At 41.5% G+C, this 18,311-nt stretch overlaps 1 protein-coding gene across 1 annotated transcript in view; it reads left to right on the top strand.

Moving 5' to 3' along the window:
- The window catches only part of LOC144592394 (A disintegrin and metalloproteinase with thrombospondin motifs 19-like), a 308,520-nt gene that overhangs the window by 87,134 nt on the left and 203,075 nt on the right, over positions 1-18,311 (top strand). Inside the window, exon 8 of the mRNA XM_078396960.1 lies at positions 10,897-11,002. Coding sequence (XP_078253086.1) covers positions 10,897-11,002 — 106 coding nt within the window. The remainder of the gene's footprint in view (positions 1-10,896; positions 11,003-18,311) is intronic.

The following is an 18,311-nucleotide window of genomic DNA, read 5'->3' on the forward strand; positions in this document are numbered from 1 at the left end:
AACAGACCCTTTGGCCCACACTCTCTGTGCCAACCATCAACCTCACATTTGCACTAATTCTACATCAATTCCACTGTAACTAGATTTAACACCAGAAATTTTAATCTACCAAATATTTATAGGTATTTTGCTGGAATTTCTGTTCCAAAATGTTTTGTTTACTGTTTCTGTCCTTTTTAGTTTAGTTTAGTTTAGAGATACAGCGCGGAAACAGGCCCTTCGGCCCACTGCGTCTGCACCACCAGCGATCCCCACACATTAACAATATCCTACACCCACCTGGGTCAATTTTTACATTTACCAAGCCAATTAACCGACAAACCTGTACGTCTTTGGAGTGTGGGAGGAAACCGAAGATCTCGGAGAAAATCCACGCAGGTCACGGGGAGAACGTACAAACTCCAGACAGACAGCACCCGCAGTCGAGATCGAACTCGGGCCTCCGGCGGTGCATTTACTGTAAGGCTGCAGCTCTCCCGCTGCGCCAGAGTGACCGCCCTTATGAATATGGATAGGTGCCTTTTCATTCCCCTCCATGCTGTATTTCTAAATGTACCAAGAGTTGATCTCTTTGGAGAATAAAACTGGCTTTTACAAATGCTTACGGGAGAAGTGGCTCCATTTTGTCTGGAACTGCCTGAACGCTGGTCAGATCAAAACAGCTGATTACTAACATACATGCATGTCTGGGCAAAAGGTTACCAAATGCATCCAATGCTTCAAACATTTAATGTCTAGCGCTAGATTATTAATAGGTAACTTAGTCTCATCACGGTTGCACAAACACAGAAAGCAAGGTGGTTTCTCGCCTTCTTTGTTTGCGACTTTAAAATCTAATGCAATTTTCATTATTTCTGGTGCTTGAAAACCAGAGTATTCCCTTGCCAGACCAGAGAACTGATAACAAGCAGTTTCTTTCACTCTCCTTCCAAAATTCTTACACCTGAATTTTGAATTTTACATGCAATTTTGGTGATCCCTGCTGCTTGTATTGAGGCTGTGCCTTATTTATTGTTGTCTGGAATTACAGCTTAGTTTCTCCCAATATCTTCCCATGTCGATGTTTGTGAGAACCATCAATGAAATGGTGATATGGTTTAGAAAAACCTTGCCTAAAGGTTTCCAACAACCTTTCCCAGATATTCCAATGGGATATCAGTCCAGGCCAATGGAATTTCTTCATGCAATTGATCTGCTGCCCCATATTGTTTCTGCTTTGATGGATATAAAACGTTGTTAATTCTTCTAAATGGAAAATGTAAGGATTAGCAGAGACTGGCAAGAAATAAAGATTCTTTGAATCTTAGGATTGTTGAAAGTTTATGTCAGGAAACATGCATTTATATGGAAGCGGTTAGACAGGCACATGGATAGGACAAGTCTGGAGGGATATGTACCAAACACAGGCAGGTGGGACTAGTGTAGCTGGGACATGTTGGCCGGTATGGGCAAGTTCCCACAAAGAATCTACACATTTGTATAAAGTGTGGCCAATCTCTGAGCCTGGGTAGTTTGTACAGCCCTGGTGCAGAGTGGAAGTGGAATGTTACACACTAAAACTGATCATTGTTGGCCCCATTTCATCGAACAGTAAGATGTTTCTGAAGAAATTTTCAGTTACTTTTTTTTGAAAACTCTCATAATGCATCCAATATGCCCCAATGTTCTGAATGTAAATCCATCCATCAGTGGATATCTGCAGGCTCAATAATTGCAATGGGTGATGGAAAATGGTTCAACAATTTGGAGTTTTCAACCAATTTAAAACTTTTGCTGTGTAAATCAAAAGGAGTAATGTGAAATGCAAACACAAACTCCAAGGAAATATAAACCCAATGTACCTGATTCTTGGGAAGTTGTAAGACTCTTGATTACTTACAGGGTAAAGAAGTTGAATTCAATGAAATTGGAAATGATATCTCAATTTAAGATTTGTTACACGATGTTTCTTTCATTTTTTAAATTGTTTCATGGCCTTGCCAAATCTTATTTCCAATTTCTTCCAGCCAAATCTCAACTACGTTCTAGACACACAAACGGTAACATTAAAATAGAGTAAGATGATAACTCTGACTGGGAATTAGTTTTGGATGGTTGGTCTGTAAAATATTAAAATTATGTGGCTAAATGCAGGAGAAGCTGTGAATATGGGCCATGTCACACAACAATCCACATATCCATATTGAACTATATTAAAAGTACAATTCTCCAATTTATTGTAGGATCATAAGAGATAGGAGCAGAATTAGGCTATTCAGCCCATCAATACTCCTCCATACAATCATGGCTGATCTATCTCTCCCGCCTAACCCCATTCTTCTGTCTTCTCCCCATAACCTCTGACACCCACGCTAATCAAGAATCTACCTATCTCTGCCTTAAAAATATCCACTGACTTGGCCTCAACAGACCTTCGTGGCAAAGAATTCCACGGATTCACCACCCTCTAACTAAAGATTTATTGAAAGTACCTGTCAGTATCTCAGGTTTTTATTCCTTAGCAGCATCACATTAGAAAATTATGAAGAAAAAATGAACTTGTTGTATGATTGGAGACATTAACGGATGTTCAGAGAATATTGAGAGCTCGTCAACCTGATTGACACTGAAAGATTTTCAATTAAATATTAATATCATTAATAATTTGGACGTAATTTTAATTTCTTGAATATAGTTAAAAATTATATCTAATTTCAGGCACCCCAAACTTTTATGACTTGATTTTTGGGTGGTGAAGGGGATTGCATTGTTCTTATTTATCAATCGGCCTCAGAGTCTTGAAAGTGCAACAGATCCAGGTGACCTAACTGCAAAATTGTTCCTGAATCTTTGGAATTCAACGTGCAAAGTCGCACACTAAAATGATTTGTTAATATATAAAGAAAGAGTAACTATGTATTTCATCTGACAATGTCCTGTGGTCATCACATTGTGGGGATTTATTTAAATTCTTATCTGGCATCTTGAGACTGCTATTTACAACTCTCTGAGTAGCAAATGTTTATATAGCAAAGGTTTCACAACTTATTGCCCATGGCATTCAACATATTGATAACTAGCAGGATTAAACATGGCTATTAGAACAGCTAAAGTGTTTGGCCTCTAACTTTTAACTAAACAACTGTAGAAAAGCTGTCATGGAGAGGAACACACAGAGTCAGTCAGTGTTTTCTTTGAGGATTAGGGTAAGCAAGGAGGATAGGTTAAAGCAGTCTTCATGTTAACAAAAACACTATTGTGTAACTTTACTTAGACTTTAAATTTGGATAAATTCCACAGTGTTATTAAGCAGCAGGAAGTTGTAGTGCACTTGCATGCAGAGACAAAATAGCCCTTTTGCTATCTTTGACGATGTAGGGTCAAAGCAACAACAGCTGGGTGCGTACACTACTTCTATTCTTTATATGTGAAATAAATAATCCTCAAGTAGAATGAAAACCAGCTTGCTTGTAGTAGCGGTGATTTGTGTACAGTAACTAGCATTTGATGTGTCTTTCATGTTGGATAAGGGGTAGGCCATTTAGGTCTGAGATGAGGAAAAACTTTTTCAACCAGAGAGTTGTGAATCTGTGAAATTCTCTGCCACAGAAGGCAGCGGAAGCCAATTCACTGGATGTTTTCACAAGAGAGTTAGATATAGCTCTTCGGGCTAATGGTATCAAGGGATATGGGGAGAAAGCAGTAACGGAGTGATGATTTGGGATGTTCAGACATGATCATATTGAATGGCAATGCTGGCTCGAAGGGCCGAATGGCCTACTCCTGCACCTATTTTCTATGTTTCACTGGATCTCAACTATATTCAGCAAGAGTAAAGCAATTAGGCTTTGACTTTAGCCTTATTTTGAGGAAAAGTATTCCTTCTCTTAAATAAAGAGTCAAACTCTTAAGTAAAAGCTTATCTGAGAAATGGTAATAATTAGTTCCATGTATTAATATTTCAGTAGCAAAACTGGAAAATCAGACTGTAGTGTTCTGGTTGGACAATCATAAGGGCAATTGGAGAGAATAAACACTTCAGTAATATTCTGAAGCACAGTAGTGTGGATGGAGGCCAAACTTAAGTGGCCTGAATTTTGGTCCATTGGAAATACCTGAAAATTAGCCAACATCAATGGTTGGGCACAGGTTTGCTTTCAGAAGATGCCATTGCCTGCACACACGAGAAGCAGCTCTGGGAATATTGTCACATCATTAGTTTTCTGCTGAGAAGGCAGGTGGCAAGTCGACAAAGATTCAGAGCATCAAAGGATAGCCTGAAATTGGATTGTCTGTGTTTTGACTGCCAATTTTGACTTTATTCACAATATATCATGCTGGAAATTGTTTCCATGTGAAATTGTGGCAGTAGTGTAATTGGGCTCTTTTGCGGTCTGTTCATCCCAGCGCATCTGACGCTTTCCCTGTATCTGGCATTCCACAGGATGATGCTTTTACTTGTGTGACACACAGTTTCCCCTATATATAACACTTAAATTGGAACCTCCAGCTCTTCACCCTAATTTCAGTCTGAAGAAGGGTCCACACCTGAAATGTCACTCATCCCTTTTCTCCAGAGATGCTGCCTGACCAGCTGAGTTACTCCCCAGTCTATCTTTAGTCCATCATACTAGTTCTTGTCTGGTTTATATAGACACTGCGTGTGAGAGGGGAGGTTTCAAAAGTTTTGAAGGTCTTTATTGTCACATGTACCAATTAAGGTACAGTGATATGCGAATTACCATACAGCCATAAGAAAAAAAAAAGCAACAGGATACACAACTACATAAAAGTTAATATAAACATCCACCACAGCGGATTCCCCACATTCCTCACTGTGATGGAAGGCAAAAAAATCCAACTTCTTCCTTTTTATTCTCCTGCGATCGGGGCAGTCGAACCATCCGTTGGGGCGATCAAAGTTCCCACGTCGGGGCGATCGAAGCTCCTGCGGCTTGGAGTTCCCGAAGTTAGTCTCTGACCAGAGACTGCGAGCTCCGTGATCTTAAGTCTGCAAGCATCCGTGGGTGGAGCTCCGAGGTCAATCCCTGGCAAAGGGATTGCGGGCTCTGTGATGTTAAAGTCCCGTAGGCTCCCGGCGGAGGAGCTCCAGCAAAGGCCGCCAACTCCTCAATGTTAGTCCGCAGTGCGGACGGAGATACTGCACTAAACATTACAGGTGCTCCTCAACTTACGATGGGGTTACATGCCGAGAAACCCATCGGAAACCGAAAATATCGTAGGTCAAAATGCATTTAATACACCTGATCACGTGGCCAGAAGCGAGCACCATCGCAAAGTCAAAATATCGTAAGTCGAAGCAACGTAATGTGGGGAGCATCTGTATTCATATTATTCCCTTTCTCATGTATTTGTACACAGTGGATGGCTCGATTGTAATCATGTATTGTCTTTCCGCTGACTGGTTAGCACTTAACAAAAGCTTTTCTCTGTACCTAACTTAAAGTAAACTCAATTCAAGACGAGCAGGTTTGTCGGTCAATTGGCTTATGTAAATTTCCCCTGGTGTGTAGGATGCGAAACTGGGATAACATAGAACTAGTGTACGGGTGATTAATCGTCGGCCTGAATTCAGTAGGCCGAAGGGCCTGTTTCCATACTGTATCTCTAAACTAAACTAAACTCTGCCACTCAGACACCACCGTCCCTGATTTCACAAATTCCTTATCACACTCCCAACCTTCCAAAACCCATCGGAATGTGATCCATCCGACATCAAATCACACCACCCAAGGACACTGTGCTCATTGAACTGCACTGGTCGTCTGTCTGCTCTCATTGTCAAATTTAAAAATCACAACATCTTGCCACCCAGACCCCACGCTCTTAAATTACTGAGCTAAGCCATTCCACCTCGGCGGTCTGTCTCATGCTATTTAACCTTTATATCTTGTGGATGCTAAATTCTTATATTTCAGGAAATGTCACTCAGCTGCTGAGTAACACTTCCCACCAGGTGCAAGGGTTTTGTTGGAGTGCGCCTCCCTGCCAAACATCATTAGTCCTGATCAGGGTCTTTTTCTTCAGATTTGATTTGATATTGGAGTGTTGCATTCATGCAATGTTTCCACTTTTGCTCAACAAAACTCTTTGCTTTTGAAGCAGGGTGAGAGCAGTGCACCACTTTACAACCATTTCCCCAGGAATTTCTGAAGTTCATTATTGTTGTGATTAGTCTGCGATAATTGTATGCTTTAACATTTGTTAAGTTTTGGGGATATTTAAAAGGTGTATTTGGGAAATGTTCAGCTTGCCAATAAATGTTGGAAGGATACCTATACACAAATATTGTGATTAGTTCCCTTATTGCTTTAGCTACTACACTTGGCTAGTGGAAAAATGACTGAATTATTTATCAATCATTTTGGTTACGAATATCCAGTATTTGGTCAGGGCCTGCAAAGGCATGCTAAATTGTCATGGGGGTGTAGGGGTTGGCCTGAGGAATTCAAGTCGAAGAGGCAGAAAGATCTAAGAGATATTTGGAGCGGTACATGGATAGATTAGGTTTCCTGGGATATGGGGCAAGCGCGTGCAAGTGGGCAATTTCAAGGTTTCAAGGTCAGTTTATTGTCACATGTACCATACAGCCATACAGCAACAACAAAAAAGCAAGCAGCAACAAGACACACAACTACATAAAAGTTAACATAAACATCCACCACAGCGGATTATCCATAGACCTCACTGTGATGGAAGGCAATAAAGTCCAATCTCCTTCCTCTTTTATTCTCCCGCGGTCGGGGCAGTTGAACCATCCGCAGTTGAAGCTCCCGAAGTTGCCGGTCGAAGCTCCCACGTCGACCAGGGCGATCGAAACTCCCCCGTCGGGGCGATCGAAGTTCCCGCGTCGGGGCGATCAAAGCTCCTGCGGCTTGGAGTTCCCGAAGTCGGTCTCTGACCAGAGATCATGAGGTCCAAGATGTTAAAGTCCGCAGGCTCCCGCGGTTGGAGCCCCAAAGTCGATCCCGATAGGGATTGCGAGCTCCGTGATGTTAAGTCCGCAGGCTCCTGCGGTTTAAGCTCTCGAAGTCGGTCTCCAGCAAAGGCTGCCAACTCCTCGATGTTAGGCCGCAGTGCGGACGGAGATACGATACAGAAAAAAATCGCATCTCCGTCAAGGTAAGAGTTTAGAAGAAGTTTCCCCCAACTCCCCCCCCCCCCCCCTCCCCCCACATAAAACAAGCTAAAGAACACTAAAAACATACATTTAACACATACAAACAAACAACAAAGAAGGAAGGGACAGACAGACTGTTGGCGAGGCAGCCATTGCTGGCGCCACCCGGTGATTTTTACATAGTTGGGCCAAAGGGCCTGTTTCCACGATGTATGACTCAATAACTATGACTTTATGAGGAAGCAGTAGGATCAGGAATTAAATTAGCAAATTGTCTGCCAGGGATTGTGGTGGTTTGGGCCGTTTTGGTTCATGTTCAATAATAGCCCAGATGGGATAATAATTAAGGTTGCGGTTGTGGATTAAAAGATAATTATAATCTAGATGGAGATTGTGATCAACAGTCAGATAATGCAGTCCTACCAGAGCAGTAAGGGTTGGGAGGATGGAGGAAGGAGGCGAGGAAGAATCAGGAATGTAAATTACTTAACACAGGCTCTGCAGCAGCCTGAGACTTGTTGAGAGAGGTCTCCTGTGAGCCATGCACAATAAATCTATATGTGCTTTGGAAGCTTGTTTCTACAACGATGGCCTGTGGCTCATGTGATCCACTTATATTCCACTGAAATGTCGAGCTGGCGTCCTGATATGTGAAACATCACTGTTCCTATTCGAGGTCCTTCATATGTTACACGTCAGATAGATGATGGGCTTTAAAAGTGCAAAACAGATTTGTAAATTGACGATATTTATTCCGAATAGTCAATTGTGTTACTGCAAATTTGCCTAATGTTTGTGTATCAAGGAGTACAGGCACTTGATGTAAAATAGCTTGTTTCTTATTGCTTCCTCAGCTTATTGTTTCCTCCAGAAAACAATTTACTAACCACCCCATTAATTCATTCTTACATTGTTACTGTTAATTTTCTAACATGATACATACTTAGATTAAGACCCAGTGACTATTATATTACCCTGGTGATGTGCACCTCTAAATGTCCTGATATATACCATGCTTATGTTTAGTTTAGTTTATTACTGTCACATGTACCAAGTTACTGTGCAAAGCTTTTGTTTGTCTGCTATCCAGTCAAAGAAAAGACTACACGTGATTATAATCAAGTTGTCCATAGTGCATGGATAATGGATAAAGTTTGATTGAAGATAGTTCAAAGAACTCAAATAAGGTAGATGGAGTCAGGCCCACACTCTAGCTGATGAGAGGACCATTTACTTGCCTGAAAACAACTGGGTAGAAACAAACCCTAAATCTGGAGGTATATGTGTTTGGTATCTGGAGGGTGTCTGCACTGCTTCGCTTCCTGAAGTTAATCACAATCTCCTTTTTGACATTAAACTTCTTCTTCTTGCGTTTGAGGCAGCAGAAGTTATGTAACGCCCTCCAGGCGCTGTAGCCACTGCAATGTGCTGTTGTCGAGGACCATGAGGTCTACCCCTCCACCAGGGGGATGGAGGACATGCTCATGTTGTCGACCTCTCCGTGGTGAGCCCTGTCAACTGACCTCAGTCAGGTGAACGACAACAAACAGAGACAGCGGAAGCAACAACAGCTTGCAGCCCAAATGCAACCTCAGTCGCTGCAGCTTGGCGCCAACCTGGAGCATGCGTCCTTCTTAGGGCGGGCACCTACGGATGTCGAACCGGATGGCATCACCCTGCTGCAGCCGAATGCAGAAGGCCCCACCAAGGCGAAGACCACCATCATTAAACATCTGCTACAGACCCACAAAGTCACTGCAATCCTGACATTAAACGAGAGGATGTTGCTTAACCATTGTTTTGTTATCATTAGTATTTGAGGTGGTCTGTACACAATTCCTGTCAATGTGTTTTGCCCTTTCCTGTTTCTCAGCAGTCCAATTGATTTTACTTGATTTTCTTAGATAAGGTCTTTCTTCACCATAACTTTGATTCCATTCTTTAGGATCAGGCTATTCTGCCATTTTTGTTTCCCTTTTGCTACGTCGTCAAAAAGCCAACTATCTTGAAATATTCACAACCTTGGTCACTGCCACCACATATCTCTAATAGTTATTAGACCAAACCCTTTTATCTCAATTCCATACTTCCCTTCTATTCCCGCTCTTCCCACAACCCCCCCCCCCCTCCCCCATTCCTTTCCACCTACATCCCTCCTTCTGGGTTTACACCATTCTTCCTCTTTTTATCTGACACCCCTTTGTCACCTTTTTACTTCTTGCCTTTGTCACTTGCTTCGCCCATCTGCCAATCGCACCTGTACCCTCACCTGTCTCCACCTGTCACTAGCCAGGCTTTGCCTGCCCCCACTGCTCTTTTTCAGAATTCTCCCCGCTACTCCATCAGGCCGAAGAAAGGTTCCGACCCGAAATGTTGTCTGTTCAATACCTCCACAGATGCTGCCTGAGTTCCTCTAGCACTTTGTTTTCTGCTCAAGATTCTCACATCTGCCATTTCTTGTGTCAACGTTCTGCTTGACAGTAGATGAGGATTTGATATTTCGCCCAGCTGTCTTCCGAAATAAGGGTGATAATCTCAACCACTCAGGATTGAAATAAAGAGGCATTTTTTCACCCACAGTAGTGAACATTTTGAATGCACTTTCCAAAAGGACATTGGAGGCTGAATCACTGACCATATTCAAGAGAAAGGTCAATAGACTTATAGATGTGAAGGGAATCAAGGGAAATGGGGTTAGAATGGAAAAGTCATACTGAAGTAAAACATCAATAATAACACTGAGAATAGTGCTGAGGAAAGGTCAGCAATTTGAATTGCTCACTCTGATTTCCTTCCTCAACCTTCTAATAGTATCTCAAAATTTTTTGATTGCATTTACTACATTTACATTGATTTTGATTTAGGGCAGATTATTTATTGGTAAAATTGGATGAACTTTAAGCAGTTATGTTCAATGTAGCTCAAAATTTTTTTAAGTGGTTTGGTAATTATTTAATTCTGAATATGATTATGTCATATAATGAAATTATGTTAACTAAATGTCATAGAAGGAAAATTGAAACTGCTTGGTCACCAGTTATTTTGTCATTGTAATGTTATGTCATGAAGTCATAAAGTGTAACACTGAAACAGGCCCTTCTGCCCACCTTCTCCATGCTGACCAGGTTGATATACTGGGCTCGTCCTATTTCCATACATTTGCCCCATTGCCCTCTAAACCCTTTTTTCAGTATATCTGTCTAAATATCTTTTAATTGTATGCACCACTGTGGGCTTGTTCCAGACATGTACTGGGTTTTGAGTGAAAAAGTCTGCCCACGAAGTCTCTTAAATTTCCCCCCTCTCACCTTAAGCCTATGCTCTCTATTTTTGGAATCCTCTGCTCTGGGGAAAAAGATTCTGAATGTCCCCTTTATCCATGTTCCTCGTGATCTTGTACACCTCAATAAGGTCACTCCTCAGCCTTCTATGCTCCAAAGAAAAAAGGCCCAGCCTATCCCAACTCTTGTTTTACTCAAGTCCACAAATCCATGTAACATCCTGGTGAGTCTCTTCATCACTCTTTTCAATCCATTGCTTTTATGAAAGAAGGTAACAAAGTATTTTTGCTCTAATTAGAATTAGAGGTTTGTTGACTTGTATCTTTATTGCACTTTAAGATTTGATTCAATAATATTAAACTTGATTAGCTAAACAAATTTCCAGGTGAGGAACCTTGAAAAGACATCCTTAAGAATACATTTATTTAATTTGTCAATGTGAGTTACTGCATCATGATTTTAAATTTTCTCTTTACATATGTTTTCTTTTGGCAGGAATAGCATATCTAAGTGGGATGTGCAGCGAAAAAAGGAAGTGTGTTCTTGCTGAGGATAATGGACTGAATCTGGCCTTTACAATTGCGCACGAGATGGGTCACAAGTAAGGAAGAATCTGTAATCATGGGAATGTATGCAACGTATATGTTTTCATTGATTAGATGTGGACAGTTGTCTGTTGTATAACATTCTTAAAATGACACATGGACTAGAAAATAGGGTAAGGTTCAAATGAGCAGTTCATCCACTGTCTTGTGTTACATGGACCACCCTCCCACTCCCCCTCCCTCCACCAATGTCCAATGGGAACATATAAAAATCACCCCCTTTTCTATTAAGAATCCTATTTCGCACATATGGAGTGCATACCATTTGAAACTAGGTTGTTGGTACAGAGAATTAATGTACTTCTCAATAAAGTGTTATTTTAGAAGAAATTATCAGATTGAGATAGACGACTGACTAGTTATTATGAGCAGCAGAGGGAATGGTGGATGTGTTAGAATCAAATAGTAAGTCACATTAATTTCCTAACTGCAGATTTGTTTATCCCTGTATAGTTTCAAAGTGGATTCAATTTTACTCAGTTGTGTTCACTCACAAATAGAAAAAATGATTTTCGTGGTCTCAGACCCTGACACTTGCCAAAAAATGTGTTAAAATGGGCTCAATTTGAAATCGTTTTCAGTGCTGAAGTTCAATGGTACTTTATTGTCACCTGTACCTAGGTGCAATGAAGTTCCTTTTAGTTCATAAAAATCTTACTATACATAGGCACAATCATACTTAAGTACAAGAGTGTAAGAAGATTAGATTACACTGGGTAGTACACAAGAGTCACCACATTTCCAGCGCCATCTTGTATCTTTAAAGTTTTAAAGTAGTTATAAGTGTAGATACTTAATTTGGGCATAAAGGCCATTGTCTTGGCGTAACACTGGTTCGGAGTTGTATGGGTCGGCCTGGCCTGGCGATGCTGATGCTCTGTGCCAACGCAGGCCGTGTTCGCTCATGCATTCAGCCTCTTGGAGCACGCCCGATCCAGTTGAGCCCCACGCTTTGGATGGTTGCCCAGGGAATTCTATCAAGTGTCTTTAGCTTACTGCTCTCATCTTAGTAAAGCCTTAGACAAAATAACTGGGCCTTCAGCTGACTCAATGACCTGATGCGAGCTGTGCCCAGAACACTTCATCGTCATAAAGTTAGATCTTACACAGATTGCATTTGGACCAATGTGTTCATGCCAGTCCTTTGAGAGAGCCATCACATTAATTCCATTCCTTTCACTTTTACCCCAGAATCCAACAATTTTTCCCTTCAAATGTCAAAACAATTTTTTTCTATAAACTTCTTAGTAGAATTTTTAAGACCATTGTTTTCATGTAGTACATTCCAGACATTCACTGGTCAGTGGTATCTGACTTTACGAAGGAAAGTTTCTTCACCTGTCACTTGAGAGGAATAGATCGGGTAGATGCACAGAGTCTCTTGCCCAGAGTCGGTGAATTGAGGACCAGAGGACATAGGCTTAAGGCGAAGGGGAAAAGATTTAATAGGAATCTGAGGGGTAACTTTTTTACACAAAGGGTGGTGAGTGTATGGAACAAGCTGCCGGAGGAGAGAGTTGATGCTGGAACTATCCCAACGTTTAAGAAACAGTTAGACAGGTACATGGATAGGACAGGTTTGGAGAGATATGGACCAAACGCAGGCAGGTGGGACCAGTGTAGCTGGGACATTTTGGCCGGTGTGGGCAAGTTGGGCTGAGGGGCCTGTTTCCATACAGTATCATCACTCTATGACTCTATGTCACAGCTTCATGGTTGTTCACATCTCCGTCAAATTACACCTTAACATTCAGTGCTTCTAAGGGGATTAGCCCCCAGTTTATTCAATCACTCTTTGCTTGTAATATTCCGATAAACCTGTTCTGCATTCTCCCTAAAGCATCAACATTAATGAAAAAACTTGGTCCTGAGACTTGAAAATACTACCCAACCTGAGACATAGTAAGGTTTTATAAAGAGTTAGAATAATTTCCTTATTTTTTGTTTACTCTGCCTCCTTTACTCAAGTCATTTTTAACCACCTTTTCAACTTTTGCTGTCATCTTAAAAGTTTTGTATACATAATCCAATCCACTGTCTCTTTTAATGCATTCCTCTTTAAAATTACATGATTTAATTTTTTATTGTCTATTCTCGATCCTCCACCTGGAGTATATTGCAGTGTTTTTGTCAGTGTTAAATATCATGAAGAGGAATTTATCTAGTCAAAGTGCGGTGAATCTATGCATTTATTGCCACAGACGGCTGTGGAAGCCAAGTCAATGGATATTTTTAAGGCAGAGATTGACAGATTCTTGATTAGTACGGGTGTCAGGGGTTATGGGGAGAAGACAGGAGAATGGGGTTGAGAGGGAAAGGTAGATGTCATGATTGAATGGCAGAGTAGACTTGATGGGCCAAATGGCCTAATTCTGCTCCTATAACTTTTGAACTTATCAGCTATCATATGTGCCCATTTTACCTGCTCATTAACGTCTTCAAAAAGCCCAATGTTTCCTCATCTCTCGAAATTGGATCCACCAGTGCAAAATATTTGAGCAGAAAATTGTGTCTAAAATCTTTTCAGTGTATGTTAGAAATGAATCATCATTTCTGGGTCGATCTGGGACCAACGGTAAAATGCCCCGATCAACTTCACATGTGGTTGATCTTGTCATGCTTGGCAGCATCGTTTGCACAGCTAATAATGTCACAGGTCACACGTTGTATGTTTCTTCAACTTCTGACATAAACTGGAGTTTTTGAGTAAATCTACAACCTTCTCAGATTGTTAACACAAAAAAAAATTCCAAGGTACAGATTGTAGAGGGGTAGAGAGTGAGATGGCAGCATCACATTGCTGTCAGTTCACATGGCATCTGCTCCCCCTCTGTGATTTCTGTTTCTACATTCTGGCATTTTTCAGGCTCTCTTTTCAGTGGACAGCAATATGTTAAAAATAACTCACTGCAGCTTTCTTCACTAAACACTTGCATTTCACTTACAGTCACTGGTGATTTGTACGTATTAATCACTGGTCCACAGCTTGCATTGACCAGAGGGCATTGTGGCACATAGTTGATCAGGCCAGTTGGTGAGGATTGCCCAGAGAGACTGAATAGCACCACGTTAACTATTGCCTACACTTTCCCTCTCCTCCATAGCATCTTTTTATGCTGCTGCACTGTGGCGGTCATGGGGAGTGTTCTTCAAGTGCTGCTTTGCTTTGCTTCCAAATGATCAGCATGGCATTGATGCAAGATCTGCGAGCTTTGCAGACAGCTCACAGTTGGAACCACACAGATCCCGTTATAGCATATGAATTCATCCACTAAATCCCACAGTGCTACGTTTGGTGTATCTTGGCCTGAATTTGTGAATTTTCCCTGAGATCATCTGGATGTTAGCACTTTGCTTTACGTGTGCCGTCAAGCAAAAGAGATTGAGCTCCAGTTTCTAGGCATCAAAATTTATTTTAGAGTCACAGAGTCATAGAGCATGGAAACAGGCCCTTCAGCCCAACTTGCCCACACCGACCAACATGTCCCATCTACACTAACCCCACCTGCCTGCGTTTGGCCCATATCCCTTTGAACCTGTCCAACTCATAATTATTTTGTTGCTGAATTTTGGGTTAGGTATATGTTTAATAAAATAGGCATATACTGATTTCTAGATTATTAATTACATCTAAAAGAGCTGTAGTTTCTTACTCTCCTCTGGAGAATACCACTGAATACTTGACTTCTGATTGAAAAACAAATGTACACTCTCTCTCCAAGCCAGTTTTATATTTCATCACTGCCTCTGGCACAGTAGCCCCGCTAACTTTAATTCTTTCTTTTAGATCAGCCTGCAGGAGGCACACAAGATTAAAATTATTTTCTTATCCAAAATGTTACCACAGTAATTTTAAATAATGTAATTTATTGATGCTGACCATGCGTAAGAGGTCATTAAATATTCAATAATATAACCCGGGTTTCAAAGGGCCTCCAGTGGGCTCCTTCCCAATCAATGATCAATTCAATGAATCAACAATACTTTATTGTCACATGTACCTAGGTACAGTGAAATTCTTTGCTTTTTCACACCATACACAAAATACGCAAACAGTCGCCACGTATCTGGTGCCGACAAAGTTGTACAGAAGTACTTATTAGATTCCCGATGGTCCCTCTTTGTTCTCAGCATCCTGCACATTCTGCTGGGCCCCTCCTTGTTCTCAGCAGCCCCCCTCCACTTCCATGCGGGTCCCATTTTGTTCTCGCTGACACACTCCCCTCCACTCCCCCACTGGGTCTTTCCCTGTTCTCGGCAATCCCTAAGACTCTGCTGAACGCTTTTCAATACAATCCAATTTTCAGGCTTGGGATTTTAATTCTGTACATGATAGGATACATGATATGCAGTGAATAATTATAGCACAGAAAAGGTTACATCACAGAAAGAGGCCATTCAAGTCATTGAGTCTCCATGCCAGTTCAGTGGAAGAGAAGCCCAGATGTGCCTATTTAATTGCCCTCCTCTCCCTACAGCTCTGCAAAATATTTTCACTTCAAGTACTTACCCAGTTCCCATTTGAATGTAACTATTGAATCTGTCTCTATTCTGTCTCTGGCAGTGCGTTCCAGATTGTAGCAATTCACTTGCTGAAATAATATTCCTCATTTCACTTTTGTTCCTTTTGCCAATCACCTCCATTGTACATCCTCTGGTTTCTGACCCTTACCCTAGTTGGAATGAATTCTCTTTATCAAATCTGCTGAGACTCTCCATGATCCTACTTCAGTAATGGAACACAGATAGAGTGATAGAGTCATGCAGCATGGAAACAGGCGCTTTGGCCCAACTTACCCATGCCAAACAAAATGGCCTAACTACATTAGTCTCTCCTGTCTGCATTTAGCACAAATTTGTCTAAACCTTTCCTGTTCATGTACCTGTCTAACTGTCTTTTAAATATTGTCCTCGCATCTGCCTCATCTACCTCTCTGGCAGATTGTTCCTACCACCTTCTCTGTGAAAAAAATGCCCCTCCACTTAAAGATATCTTTAAATAGAGGGACAACTATATTTGAAAATAGAAACATAGAAAATAGCTGCAGGAGGACATTCGGCCCTTCGAGCCAGCACCGCCATTCATTGTGATCATGGCTGATCATCCACAATCAGTAACCCGTGCCTGCCTTCTCCTCATATTACTTGATTCTGCTAGCAAAGAGAGCTCTATTTAACTCTCTTTTAAATTCATCAGTGAATTGGCCTCTATTGCCTTCTGTGGCAGAGAATTCCACAAATTCACAACTCTGGATGAAAAGGTTTTTTCTCATCTCAGTTTTAAATGGCCTCCCCTTTATTCTTAAACTGTGGCCCCTGGTTCTGGACTCCCCCAAAATTGGGAACATTTTTCCTGCATCTAGCTTGTCCAGTCCTTTTATAATTTTATATGTTTCTATAAGATCCCCTCTCATTCTTCCAAATTCCAGTGAATACAAGCCCAGTCTTTCCAATCTATCCTCATATGACAGTCCCACTATCCCAGGGATTAACCTCGTGAACCTACGCTGCACTGCCTCAATAGCAAGGATATCCTTCCTCAAATTAGGAGACCATAACTGCACACAATACTCCAGATGTGGTCTCACCAGGGCCCTGTACAATTGCAGAAGGACGTCTTTACTCAAATCCTCTCGTTACGAAGACCAACATGCCATTAGTTTTTTTCACTGCCTGCTGTAGCTGCATGTTTACTTTCAGTGACTGGTGTACAGGTCTTGTTGCACTTCTCTTTTTCCTAATCTTACACCATTGAGTTAATAATCTGCCTCCTTGTCCTTGCCACCAAAGTGGATAACCTCACATTTATCTACATTATACTGCATCTGCCATGCATCTGCCCACTCACTCAACCTGTCCAAGATACCCTGTAACCTCCTAGCATCCTCTTCGCAGTTCACACTGCCACTCAGCTTTGTGTCATCTGCAAAAGTTGCAAGTGTTACTTTTAATTCCATCATCTAAATCATTAATATATATAGTAAATAGTTGCGGCCCCACCACCGAGCCTTGTGGCACTCCACTTACCACTGCCTGCCATTCTGACAGGGACCAGTTTATTCCTTCCCTTTGTTTCTTGTCTGCCAACCAATTCTCCATCCATGTCAATACCCTATCCCCAATACCATGTGCTCTAATTTTGCCCACAAATCTCCTGTGTGGGACCTTAACAAAGGCTTTCTGAAAGTCCAGATACACTACATCCACTGGATCTCCTTTATCCATTTTACTTGTCACATCCTCAAAAAATTCCAGAAGATTAGTCAAGCAGGATTTCTCCTTCATAAATCCATGCAGACTTGGGCCAATCCTTTTACTGTTATCCAAATGCGCCATTATTACTTCTTTAATAATTGACTCCAGCATCTTCCCCACCACTGACGTCAGGCTAACTGGTCTATAATTCTCAGTTTTCTCTCTCGCTCCTTGCTTGAAAAGTGGGATAACATTAGCTACCCTCCAATCCACAGGAACTGATCCAGAATCTATTGAACATTGGAAAATGATTACCAATGCGTCCACGATTTCTAGAGCCACCACCTTGAGTACCCTGGGATGCAGACCATCAGGCCCTGGGGATTTATCAGCCTTCATTCCCTTCAGTCTACCCAATACTATTTCTCGCCTATTGCAAATATCTTTCAGTTCCTCCATCTCCCTCGATCCTCTGTCCTCTAGTACATCTGGGAGATTGTTTATAGTCTTCCTTTGTGAAGACAGATCAAAAGTACCTGTTCAACTCTTCTGCCATTTCCTTGTTTCCCATAATAACTTCACCTGTTTCTGCCTTCAAGGGACCCACATATGTCTTTATTAATCTTTTTTCTTAACATACCTAAATAAGCTTTTACTATCCTTCTTTATATTCTTGGCCAACTTACCCTCGTACTTCATCTTTTCAGCCCATATTGCCCTTGTTGTTACCTACTGTTGTCCTCTGAAATTTACCCAATCCTCTGGCTTCCCACTACTCTTTGCTATGTTATACACCTTTTCTTTTAGTTTTATATATCATATATATATACAGCGCGGAAACAGGCCTTTTCGGCCCACCAAGTCCGTGCCGCCCAGCGATCCCCGTACATTAACACTATCCTACACCCACTAGGGACAATTTTTACATTTACCCAGCCAATTACCCTACAAACCTGTACGTCTTTGGAGTGTGGGAGGAAACCGAAGATCTCGGAGAAAACTCACGCAGGTCACGGGGAGAACGTACAAACTCCTTACAGTGCAGCACCCGTAGTCAGGATCGAACCTGAGTCTCCGGCGCTGCATTCGCTGTAAAGCAGCAACTCTACC

This window comes from Rhinoraja longicauda, chromosome 3 (genome assembly GCF_053455715.1).
Source record: "Rhinoraja longicauda isolate Sanriku21f chromosome 3, sRhiLon1.1, whole genome shotgun sequence".
NCBI lineage: Eukaryota > Metazoa > Chordata > Chondrichthyes > Rajiformes > Arhynchobatidae > Rhinoraja > Rhinoraja longicauda.